This window comes from Oncorhynchus gorbuscha, linkage group LG02 (genome assembly GCF_021184085.1).
Source record: "Oncorhynchus gorbuscha isolate QuinsamMale2020 ecotype Even-year linkage group LG02, OgorEven_v1.0, whole genome shotgun sequence".
In the NCBI taxonomy this organism is placed as follows: domain Eukaryota; kingdom Metazoa; phylum Chordata; class Actinopteri; order Salmoniformes; family Salmonidae; genus Oncorhynchus; species Oncorhynchus gorbuscha.
Genome location: NC_060174.1, coordinates 97520928 through 97533904, shown reverse-complemented (window position 1 = coordinate 97533904; position 12977 = coordinate 97520928). Strand labels below are relative to the sequence as shown.

General features: G+C 43.1%; 2 protein-coding genes across 4 annotated transcripts in view; one reads left to right on the top strand and one right to left on the bottom strand.

Annotated features, from left to right (window-relative positions):
* The window catches only part of sh3pxd2b (SH3 and PX domains 2B), a 49727-nt gene extending 42506 nt beyond the window's left edge, over window positions 1-7221 (top strand). For 2 of the 3 annotated variants that reach the window (XM_046328566.1, XM_046328545.1), the window contains 7 exons: window positions 383-514; window positions 1102-1203; window positions 2671-2788; window positions 2953-3149; window positions 4094-4140; window positions 4337-4462; window positions 6283-7221. In XM_046328566.1, the coding sequence (XP_046184522.1) occupies window positions 383-514; window positions 1102-1203; window positions 2671-2788; window positions 2953-3149; window positions 4094-4140; window positions 4337-4462; window positions 6283-7221 (1661 nt within the window). The remainder of the gene's footprint in view (window positions 1-382; window positions 515-1101; window positions 1204-2670; window positions 2789-2952; window positions 3150-4093; window positions 4141-4336; window positions 4463-6282) is intronic. The other variant, XM_046328555.1, reaches the window with a different exon arrangement.
* Window positions 7222-10347: 3126 nt separating this feature from the next.
* The window catches only part of stk10 (serine/threonine kinase 10), a 56735-nt gene continuing 54105 nt past the window's right edge, over window positions 10348-12977 (bottom strand). Inside the window, exon 19 of the mRNA XM_046328533.1 lies at window positions 10348-12887. Coding sequence (XP_046184489.1) covers window positions 12747-12887 — 141 coding nt within the window. The 3' untranslated portion in view covers window positions 10348-12746. The remainder of the gene's footprint in view (window positions 12888-12977) is intronic.

Genomic DNA, 12977 nt, shown 5'->3' with positions numbered 1-12977 from the left:
ATTATGAGTGCATTCCACGGTTAGCTCTGGTAATCATCCCACCAAGTGCACATCACAGAGCAGGTCCTCGTGTTGTTCTAACCTACAGCGTTGTGTAAGTGTCGGGTGTCTTTGTGGCGGTTGTCTCTGTCTCTGTGGCAGCCATGTTTGTGATTGGCATAACCCTCCTTCCTGTCCTGTCCTGTCCTGTCCTCTCTACAAATATCTCCCTCTCAGACCCTCCTTCCCTCTGCTCTCTGGCCACCATTTTCTCCTCCATGTCTCTAAAATCACACCTGCTTCGTCCTCCCCCTCCCCCTATGGCTCGCTCTGCTCTCTGTGGTGGAAGGTAGAGAGGTCAGCGCTATATGTCTGTCTGTGTGCTCTGTACCTCTCCCTGCAGGAGACTCCAGTGCAGCTGACCCCCTGCTCCTGGACCAGTACGTGGCTGTCACTGACTATGAGAAGCAGGAGAGCTCTGAGATCAGCCTGCACGTGGGACAGACGGTGGAGGTCATCGAGAAGAATGAGTCTGGTACGAGATCTGGGTCAGATGGAGGGAGCCTTTAGCTTAACGACTGAGGTTGTGTCCCAAATGGCACTCTATTGCCTATATAGTGGTGGGCCTATGGGCCCTGGTCAAAACTAGTCCGCTATAAAGGGAATAGGGTGCCATTTGGGACAACCTTAGTCCTGGGGGCCTTAACGTAATTTATAAAGAAATCACACTGTCCCGTAACTGTTTTTGCCCTCATCAACTGAAAGTTAGTTATCATACTTGAAGGAAAGCCTCAGATACAGGCGCTTTGAAGTATACCAAGAAGACTACATAATGCTATCACAATGTCTTCAGAATCTTCCAAACAGACAAGGCCAAATAGCAGAATAATGCTATCACAATGTCTTCAGAATCTTCCAAACAGACAAGGCCAAATAGCAGAATAATGCTATCACAATGTCTTCAGAATCTTCCAAACAGACAAGGCCAAATAGCAGAATAATGCTATCACAACGTCTTCAGAATCTTCCAAACAGACAAGGCCAATCCAAGATCCAGAGTGAGCCACTGCTGTGTGTCTGACTGTTCTGTGTTTCTGTGTGTGTTTTGCTTTCTGTGTGCAGGTTGGTGGTTTGTTAGTTCTGACGAGGCCCAGGGCTGGGTCCCTGCCACCTGCCTGGAGGCCCAGGATGACCCTGATGACTTCTCCCTGCCCGGTGAGGAAGGTAACCCTCTCTATCTGTCACACTGCCCTAGGCCACATTCAGAATAAAAACTAACTGTAACTACAGATCAATGCTGGCAGCCTTAAGGCACAGCTCACAGTCAAAACTCAAGGATTGCTGCCTGAGCGTCAACAGCTCAAGGCTTGCTTCCAATCAAAACAGTATGTGTCCTGTCATTGATTAAGATGTAGAAGAAATGTGGAACTGTAATGGACAAATCTAGGAAACAGGATGCTCAGAAACTCTTGAAATCTGTACAGTACTTGTATTGGCATTACAAAATACTCTTTCACACTGTGTGTTTGCATGATAACAGTGGGAAGAGGACCCAGATAACCAAAGGGAAAATTACCTCTGACTTTCCATCTGTTCACACTGTTCTAATCACCTGTCACTGTCTGTCTATTAGAACAGCCAACACACAGCAGAGTATTCACTTCCTGTGTACTTACTTCCTACTTCCTGCTGCCCACTGTGCTCTGCGTCAGTGTCCCGGAGATACTGGTCACTGCTGAGGCACGTGGGCCGCCGGCGAACATTAGGGGATCTGTTCTGCACAAGCACAGGGTTTGGGCAAGGTGGAACGCACGCCTCTTTTCCCCATAATCTTCATGTGTGTGTAGACTGTCATGTTTAGCATGCAAATCCCATGCATGACCAACGCAAGCACGGAGAGGGATGCAAGACATGCATGTATGTTATGTGGCATGGATTAGAATGGATACTACCGCTGTGTTTGTGTTATTTGTCTTCTCCATGGAATGCAGTGGGAAAAAGCTCAGCTTTTCTCACTTTGTTATTTCAGGGAAATGAATATGATATATTTTAAATTGTTTGTTCCTTCTAAATACACTGTCTGTTTAACAATCACTTTAATTCAGTAGACTTTAAAGGGACCCGTGTAGATTAGGTATAAAAACCTGATATATTTGAAGTAGGTGTTAGTGAAGTCCTAACCTTAGTAATGCTGTCTTGTTTGTGTGTGCTTAATGTTGGTGGAGGATGGAGGGATGTTTTGTGTTGCATCATGTGTGTTACACATCTTCTCACTCTACAGGATAGATCCTGCCCAAGCCCTGTCTACAAGGACATACTTGCAGAGTTTTACCCTGGTTTAGATCAGTTACCAGTTTATGATCTTGTTACACTGGTTTAGACCAGTTACCAGTTTATGATGTTGTTACACTGGTTTAGACCAGTTACCAGTTTATGATCTTGGAATGGTGTACTGAAGGCTAATGCACTGGGCTAGGGTTTTAGGATTTGCTATGAAGAAAGAACACTATCAATTGTTTTCCATATATAGTCAAAGAGATTAGTCCCAACTACTCGCTCTCAACATGCCATCATGTGCTGTCCCTGCCAAGTTGTTGATTCCATACGCTTGATTGACATTCTTGTGAAAGTTAGTATGCAAGACGAGATAAAATACATCACCTAATGTGATGTATTCTTTGCCATTTCCAGAGGAGAAGTACACAGTGATCTACCCGTATGCAGCGAGAGACCAAGACGAGATCGACCTGGAGAGCGGCATGACAGTGGAGGTCATTCAGAAGAACCTGGAGGGCTGGTGGAAGATCAGGTAGAACACAAAACCCCAGAAGCGTGACTGTCCACTGGGGATGCAGGCTGTGTGTCCATGTGAATTTCATTGAGTGTATGAATGTCAATGTGTGTCAGAGTTGGTTGTTGTTGTGTTTCTTTCTATTGAAACCGTAGACGTAACCTCTCTGCTGCCGTCTACAGGTACCAGGGACAGGAGGGCTGGGCCCCGGCGTCCTACCTGAAGAAGGCCGACATGCTGAGCCAGAAGTTGGCAGCAGGCCACGCCAGCACCAACGATCTGGACGGATTCTCCAAGCAGCAGAACCAAGCCAAAGAGAGCAAAGGAGACAACAAGGACCAGAAAGACAAGGGCTTCTCCCCCTTTGCCAAGCAGCACAGTGAGTGGGAACTAAGAACTGTAAACTACAGTAACTCATTTAACAACTAACAACTGTAACTCTCTACTTAATGGGAAATCTCACACCACCCCAACATCAACATATGTGAAAATGTATGATGCTTTTTGTCTTTGAATAAAGCCTACCTGCAGGCTTTAAAGTAACATTTCAAAAATCAACATATGGTATGTGAAAATTGTGCGTTTCTATGATCTGTAGTAAAAAAGCTAGAGGAAGGAAAGTGTTTCCAATGGCATCATCAACCAATTAGTAGACAGTAGGCAAAGCCTCCTCACAATTGGTTAAAATCACATGACGCACGCCAATGATGTCATTGGAAACACTTATCTTCCTCTATATTTTTTACTACAGAACAGAAACACACCATTTTCACATACTGTATGTTGATGTTGGTATATAAAGTAGAAAAAATGTAAAATGTTCCTTTAAAGCCTGCAGGTAGGCATTATTCAAATACATTATAAAGCCTCATACATGCTTATAACAAGTAATAAATCCATATACACGCAGGCTTACTTAAATTGTTACCAAGACATCTCATCTGTATGAGAGATGCCTCCTCAGTCTCCTCCCTCAGAGATGTTTCTCTGCAAAGCTCTCTAACTCAATGCCAGAGTAATGTAAAACATCCTACTTTATTTCCTAGTAAGTCATTGAGGAGCTGAATGCCTCCCACAACTACACCTCCATTAGTGAGGATCCATTACACATAGTTAGAGCCGAAGGGCCCGGTCTACAGAGCTCATCAGTCTGCATCGAACACACTGCTCTCTCTCGCTCCCTGGTTTGTCTTTCTCTCTTTCTGGAACTGATATCTTCTCCTATGAGGAGTGGATGTCAATGCAGGCAGTGTTTTGAGACTGATGGCCTGTGATGAGATGTGGCTCACTGGAGTCTGATATCCTCTGCCTTTTCCCCTACAGAACAAGGGGCGAGACAGAGACCACCACCACGCAGGGATCTCACCATCGTAAGTACCCTCCACTAACCACTTAACCACACATCCTGCGACACCAACAGCACTCGTTAACAAAGACATTTGTCTTAATGAGTTTTGCATTGATTTGATGTTTTGATCTGCCACAAGTCAAATCTGATACGGACCCACTCTTTTTCTTCACACCATCCCTCCCTCTCTCCCTCCCTCTCTCCCTCCCTCCCTCCAGCCGAGGGGGCAGAACCTGCCCAAGCCGCCCACCCCTCCTCAGGTGGAGGAGGAATTCTACACCATTGCAGACTTCCAGACCACCATCCCAGATGGCATCAGCTTCCAGGCTGGGGTCAAAGTGGAGGTGAGACACACGTCACATCTCAGCACATATTGGTAGATGGGTATTGTTTGATGGCAAACAGCCTACCATCTCCCGCCTAGAGAAACCTTTCAGATTTAATTGATACATTTTATTCCATATGCAATACATTTGTTTACCACAAAAGAGTCAAAACTCAGAGTGAAGTTCAATTAATTAATTAACTCCTTGATACTACCCATCCCGCATGCGGGAGCGTAACGTAGCCTCAAACTAATTAGCATAACGCAGCCGACATAAATTTTCCTAGAAAATGTTCCTATTCATGAAAATCACAAATGAAATATATTGAGACACAGCTTAGCCTTTTGTTAATCACACTGTCATCTCAGATTTTTAAAATATGCTTTACAGCCAATGCTAGACAAGCATTTGTGTAAGTTTATCATGGCATAATGCTATGGCTAGGCTCTGCTAGCATCAGGCAACATTTTCATGAATATAAGAAAAGCAATCAAATTAAATCATTTACCTTTGAAGAACTTCGGATGTTTTCACTCAGGAGACTCCCAGTTAGATAGCAAATGTTCCTTTTAGGCGAAATAGCTCCCGTTTGTTAGTCACGTTTGGCTGAGAAATCGACCGGAAAATGCGGTCACTACAACACCAAACTTTTTTCCAAATTAGCTCCATAATATCGACAGAAACATGGCAAACGTTGTTTAGAATCAATCCTCAAGGTGTTTTTCACATAACAATTCGAAAATATATCTGTTGGGGCAATTGGTTTCTCATAAGAAGCGATTGGAAAAATAGCTACTTGTGTACTTTACGCAAGATTTTCTGCGGGAGCCACCATGTGACCACTTGCTAAATGTGGTCCCTTACGGCTATTATTCAACATAAATGCGTAAAAAGATGTCACAATGCTGTAGACACCTTGGGAAATACGTAGAAAATGTAAGCTCATTCGTAGCTCATTCACAGCCATATAACGAGTCATTGGCATGAAGCAGTTTCAAAAATGCGGCACTTCCTGATTGGATTTTTATCTGGCTTCCGCCTGTAACATCAGTTCTGTTGCACTCACAGACAATATCTTCACAGTTTTGGAAATGTCAGAGTGTTTTCTATCCAAAGCTGTCAATTATATGCATAGTCGAGCATCTTTTCGTGACAAAATATCTTGTTTAAAACGGGAACCAAAGACGCAACAGCTGTAATGTGTGCCCCTCGAATGAAAGAGCTGAATACGTATCTACCTCTCATGAGGTGCAGCACTCTCTTAAAGCAAAGCTCCCCCCACTCATACAGTGTTATACTTTAGCAGTTTTCCACTGTGATTGACATAGACCCTTCACCCTGATTTAAGACATTTCAATCGTTTCAACATCCCTTGGCCCACTTCCTAATCTCGTCTGGTTCCATAGCCCTTGGGCCCAGTTCATTGTCTGCCTTCCATAGCCCTTGGGCCCAGTTCCTTGTCTCATCTGGGTTCTGTAGCTCTTGGGCCCACTTTCGCTTCTTGTCCTATTGTTGCTCCAGATAACATATCATGGGTCTCTGGTCACAGGGAGTACATAGACGCTTCTTCAAACTGACACACTAATATTCAGCATAACACTTTTCTCTATTTTCACAATGACTTTGTAAGGCAAAACATCCCAGAGACTTAAGACCTTGTTCTACCTCTCCTTAATCACTCAAAAGCCAATCATTTCCCAAACAGCAATTATTTACAATCAGAATGGAATGGGATTTGAATGATGCTTCGCAAAATGCACTGACTGAGTATAACTTCTGCTGTCTCTTCATTCCTGATTTCCTGATTGACTCACTGGTCCCCTGATTCTGTTGTCCAGGTGATAGAGAAGAACTCCAGTGGCTGGTGGTACATTCAGATTGAAGACAAAGAGGGCTGGGCCCCCATTACCTTCATCGACAAATACAAAAAGACCAGTTTGACCCCGCGCCCTAACTTCCTGGCACCTCTGCCCAACGAGATGGCCCAGCTGAAGCTGGAGGATGGCACTGCCAGCGGCGCGGGGCAAGAGGACAGCTGGTCCAAACCGCTGCCAGACGAGCCCACCGCGAGCAGCGAGTCCGGAGCCCGGCCCAAACTCAGAGACTGGAAGTCCAGTGCCAGTAAGGGGGCATCAGCCTTCTCCGGACCCCTGCCTCCTGCCCCGTCCGCCCCACCTGCTGAGGAGAAGCCAGCCTTGCCACCCCGCAGGGAGTCCATCAACAAGAGCCTGGACATTGAGATTACTGTGGAGAAACCCAGGACAGACCTATCCAAACCCATGCCTCCAAAACCCCAAGCCCCAGGTGTCATCATGCCCCTGCTCACCCCCAAAGCTGCCCCCTTCAAGCCCGACAAGCCCCCCGAGCCCAAGAGAGAGGTCGCGAACAAGCCTCTGCATCTGAAGAATGAGATGGGTCTGGAGTGTGGCCACAAGGTCTCTGCCAAAGAGGTGAAAAAGTTCAACCTGAAACCTGTGGCTAAGCAACCACCCAAGCCCAAGCTTGATCCACCGGAGGAGAGACCAGAGGTTGCCGGCCTTGCACTGTTCATGAAACCTAAACCCATAGTCCGGCCCAAACCCGTCCCAGCTGCCAAGCCAGAGCCGCCAGCTGAGAACAAGCTGGACATCACCAACCTGAGGAGCAAGCTGAAGCCTTCAAAGCCAGTTGAACCAGGCTCTGGATTAGCAGAGCCAAGCCAGCAAAACGGCACTGCAGCCAACAACGCCCCTAGCAATGTTCTCCCCAAGATGCCGCCCCCCCAACCTTCCCCCTAATAATGCTTTACCCAAGATGCACCCTCCTAATAATGTTCTCCCCAAGATGCCGCGTCCCAGTAGCCCCCCTATCAATGCCCTACCCAAGATGCCCCTGGTCCCCAATGCTCACAATGGCAAGGCCACTGACGAGCCCAAATTCCCCCACAAGCAGCAAAACGGCCACGGACAGGTAAGCCCGGACAAATGTGCCGTTTCCCCACACAAAGAACCTCCAGGTAGACCCGCCGTCCTCCCTAGGAGACCCCCTCCACCCAAAAAGACCTCTGAGCCGTCCAGCCCCACAGAAACCAAAGCCCCCCCTGAAAGAGCTCCCAGACACAAAGCCTGCTCCCCCTCAGCTCAGCAGGCCCCCTCCCCCTAAACCCAAGGCCTTCGTACTACCCCCACCCAAAGACAAGGAGAAGGTGGTCCCAAAGCCCCTGCTTAAGAGTGAGAAACCAGGCCCTCCGAGGGACAAGCTGCCTCCTCTGATCAAGGATCCCAGTAAAGAGGAGCTGTTCTTGGCCGTGGCAGACTTTGAGGGCGACGATCAGACGGCCAGCTTCAAGGAGGGCACCGTGTTCCAGGTGATGGAGAGGAACAGCAGTGGCTGGTGGTTTTGTAAAAATCTAGGAGAAGGGCCAATGAAAGAGGGCTGGATCCCCTCCAATTACCTGACCAAGAAACCCTAAGTACCAGGTTCTGTTTGCTTTTTTAATACATAAAGATATCACTAATTGTATTTAATTAGCTTTTTATTTTATTTATAGTTACCTTTTTCTAAATGTATGTGTTTGTTACTTTGTTACATTCCATTTGTTTAGCATTCGAGCGAGAATGAACCAGCAATGACACGTTTCTGTTGCATTTCTTTTTCAATATTTGTTTTACTTTATATCCTCGTTTCAAATGACCAGGCATCAAATCCGGGAAAAGCAAATGTCCCTTTCAAGTTCACTTTGTGCCATACAGTATGTTACTCAAGCCTATGTCATTTTATGTTATCACAAGCTTTCTAATAGATCAAAATATGTTCTTCCAAGCCTTCTATGATATTGTGCCTCAGTATAATATTCAGTGCTTTAAGCTTAAATATATGCAATTTAGCTAGTTGGTGTCTCAGTTAGCATATCAAAGATGCTTCTGTCTAATGAGTAGAGTTGAAACTGACAGTGCAATGAATATGGAAAATAAATCAGACCATACGATAGAGGAACCAGGGTCCGTATTCACAAAGTGTCTCGTAGGAGTGCTGATCTAGGATTAGTTTAGCCTTTTAGATCATAATGAATAATATTACATGAACAGGGTGAACCTGATTCTAGATCAAATCCTAGATGGCCATGTATACTCAGATACCTCAAAGAACAGCCCTCCTCCTACTATGGCTGCAAGGGAAGTTCAAGAGGACACTATGTTTTTCAAGAACTAAAATAGCAACACTTCAAGAGGAGTTTTTGCCAAGTGATTCTAAGTGCTTATATGAACCATTTATACAGTTCATGTGTTTGTGAATGCGTTTCTTTTTTCTTTAGGAACTGAATAATAATGTTGCGGTTGATTTTTTTTTTACAGATGTGCACTTTTCAGATTATTTGGACTGATTCAGATGGTTCAGACTGATTCAGATGGTTCAGACTGATTCATATGGTTCAGACTGATTCAGATGGTTCAGACTGATTCAGATGGTTCAGACTGATTCAGATGGTTCAGACTGATTCAGATGGTTCAGACTGATTCAGGTTTCACACTGTGGCTTAACAGAGTGTACAAATTAATGCCATAGACATGTTTTACAACCTCAAATAAGGTCTTAACATTGGGAAATGTATGCCAGAGTTAGGCTAGTTCATCTCCTCTCAGGATGGACTGAATTGACTTGAAATGGACCCCTTCCCAGTACGATGGTGAAAAACACCCAAGAATGACTGATTCAAGTAGATATTACATCAGGCTGCCTCTGGTAAAAACAATATTCCATAATTATGCTGTAGGCCAAGGTCTACCATTACTACAGCCCCTAAATTAGGGAATTCACCTGTGATTTGTGCATACAATACAAAATACTGAATCTCCAAAACAGTGCTCAAATATAAAACAGTATTATAAAGTGTGATCATTACTCATTGTTTTACATTAGTGCTTGACTGGTTTCAAGCACAGACTCGGAAAAATAATGATTGTACTTCCAGAATGAAGTAATGTCAGCTGTTGTCACTTTTCATCTCTTGCCCCGTCTGGTCATTGGGAAATAGGGTCTAGTCAGTCATACAGTAGTGGAATGAAGGGTGTTTGGGATGTTGTAGTTGGGCATGTGAAAAGGCTTATGGTTTGCTAGGAGATGCACGGACAAGGCTAGGAGTGGTTGTAGCTCACAGGTTCATTGGAGAATCTTTGATTATGGTTGATCTGCTCCTAGCTGCTATGCTAGTTGTTTTGTTTTCTTTTTCATTTTCCCCTCTGAATCATCTTATGTTAGTACTATGTCCAATGTCATTCCATGGCTGATAAATCAAAGAAATGCAATCAAGTGTATTATTTTAAGGACTTAGTGTCTGTGTCCGGTCATGACCAACATTGGTAACAGTGAAATGATCGGTGAAGTTACTTGGAGTTTTCCATCTTTTAGCCAGTGTGCTTGGTGCACTTAAAGTAATGCTATTCATGTCAGATTTGTAATAATGATCAACACATGGAGTAAGGCCTGAATTAGTGGAATGTCTGTGTGAAACGTGGATTGGGTTAGAATGACAGTTGGATAAACAGTTTGTTACTGAAGCATAAAGACAAAGGCAAGCAGGGATGTGAACACCGCAATGTAAGAAAACAGTATGGGATGTTAGTCTTATTGCTTTACGTAACACTTTACCCTAAAACAGACCATTTAATACATTTCAAAAGGCACTTTTTCTTGAGATATGCAGCAGGACATCTTTTCCCATCAAATTGCAGATATCCCATATTTCCTTATTCTTGTGTATTTCCTTTCATATTAAGTCAATAAACATTTTTCATTTTTGTATGGTGTCTTGGTTTTCCTTGGAAATGTTTTAGTATTTTGAGTAAACGGATGCAACCTAAACATTAAAGCCATAATGGTATCAAAAGGAGACTATTCTATAACATGCTTGAGAAGAAGCGTAGTAGACATAAGAACATTTGCCTTTATTAGACTTATGTACAACAGTGGTTTCTTCTGTTGAACAGTCACATTCACTCACACCCCTTACAAATACAGCTAAACAGAGGGAAAGATGCAGTCATTACAAAAGAGAGAAACATTGTTGGTGAGCGAGAGAGCAGATGTACCTGATAGTTGACCTGATTACTGGACGTTAAACAGGTCTAGTTGGTCTGAAAACGAGGCCCATTTTCAAAAGCAGACATGCAATATCAACTGCAAAATGTTTTTCAAAATAACAATTACAAAACAGAATGATGGGGGAAAAAAACTGATGCACTCCCTCAAAAGAACCTAGTATACCCTTCCCAGTGCAAAGAAAGGTACATTTGATGGAGCAAAAATATCAGTTTAAAGCTGACAGTGCATTTAATATAAACATCGAAACACAATCAATAACCCTAATAATACACTTAATTCAAATCTTCTACCTCTTATGATTCCTTCAATGACGACAGTATTCCGATTTGGCTTCGTTAGTTCCCATCCACTGTACTAGTATCACCTTTACAGTAGAAATGCAGCACAGAAATAAACATGTCAGAGACATTTTAACTTTAAATGGGTCACAACCAGTTTTTCCTAGAACTCCAAAAAAACAATTTGTTCTTCAACCTTTAATTAAAAATGATCACTTTTCCCTGACTTCTCCCATTTTCATAAACTCACCTCATCCAAATAAAAAAAGGTAACGAACTAAGCAGATGTGTCAATCCACACAATCTGACAGTGAAGACTTCAGCATTTTTATGTTAATATGTACAGCGTTGAATGATTTCAGCAGGAATTCCATTCACTATGTGTCCTCACAATTCTGAAGATCATGCTCTGCTCTGCTCTTTTAAAAGTAATATGAACAAATGTAAAAAAATATATAATAATTATAATAATTTGGCAAGTAAATACATCTGGGTTGTTCCACGAAATTAGTCCCTTTTGCGTCCCTTTGATATTTCAAGTACAAATTGTGCAAGTGTCCTTCAATATAGACCACATGTAACATTCAATCAATCTGATTTTTAACATGAAAAGACTTGCTAAAGTGTGCATCTGTGCATCTGACTTCTAGGAATATTTTAACCCACTTAACCCCAAAACCTCCAGGTTTTCACCATTGTAAAGCCCTAGTCTGTGTTGCTTTGACCGTCATTTCTGAAAATAATTTATGTTTTTAGTGATTAATTGGTAAAAAAAAAAAATAACATCCCTCATTTTAATGTTACGTGTTACGTGAACTGAACTCTCGTTATAATATGGTGAAACTATTCCTTAAAAAAATAATAATAATTTCAAGAGACATTTAACGTTAATATTCAAATCATAGTGTCAAAAGCAGGTGAGATGGTTCTACTCTTTTTGGCCATTTTCCGGTGTTTTGTGGTGGAAAACTGAGCAGGTCGAGCATAACACCCCTGTTACCCATAGACAGACAGGCTAGACATTTTCTAACAATAACATTTTTGGGGTAAAGCTTGCATTCAATGGCCCCTCCCTGTTGCACACAACAAGCTTCCATTTGCCCTGTCACAAGGGGATTTATGGCTGATTTAAGATGAAGTCGTCAACTCTGCTACTTTATTAGGAACTTTAGTTATTTTTGTATTTAAACTCTTAACTTTAAAAAAATTAAGTTGAACATTTGCTCTTCATGACAGAATGTTAAAATATATATTTTTTAACCCAAATTACACTACTCAAAAGGCTACTCATCTGCTTTGAACCAAAAGGCTGTTGAGCCAAGCCACACAATGGCAACGTAAGAGAGATTGAATGGTCGTAGTTCAGTGTGTTCATTATGCAAGAGAATGTTTTGAATGAATATTGCAGTGAAACAAAAATGCTTATTCATTGGCTCCAACCAATACAGCGTTGTCTGAAGTACATTTTGGTTTATTTTCCACAGTCCACCTGAAACACTGTTCCCCGGCTGACCCTCTTTGGGATATAGGATGCCTCACCACACGCTCCTGACTAACTACAGCTTAGCCTCATGCTTACTGGTCACATCGTAAACCAATGGGGATCTGTAGACTATTAAAAAGGAAACACTGCATGGATGAATAAGATCCTATCAAGCAGCCTGACACACATGGAATTAGACTGTCTTCAAAATAAAATATGACCAAGCCTTGACATCTTCAAAGGTTTATCAAATGATAAAATGTTATAAACATGACTTAAAACATAAATATCTTAAAAATGAAAGAAAAGTTCAGGAGGAGGACTATCTAGTCAAGCGTTTCTGGTGAGGCTGAGGCATCTGGCAGTGGTGGTGGTCTTTCAGGTTATGATGTGGGATAAGAGGTTAGGGTTGGTCCTGACAGAGAGATAGGAGGGTGTTTAGAGGGGAAGAGATGCCAGTCTACGTGGTAGAGGACTCAGAGTAAGGAAGGAACTTGGTGAGTTTGTTCGGGGAGCTGGGGCTGAGGCACTCAGAGTCCTCACTCATCTTAAAGAAGTCCTCCTGGTCCCTCTTTCTCTGGTTCAGCTCTTCCTCCAGAGCCTGGGAAAGATAGAGGGCGGAGAGAGAGAGAGAGAGGGGGGAGGGAGCGAGAAATAGGGAGAGGGAAATAGAAGCGAGATGGGTAGAGAG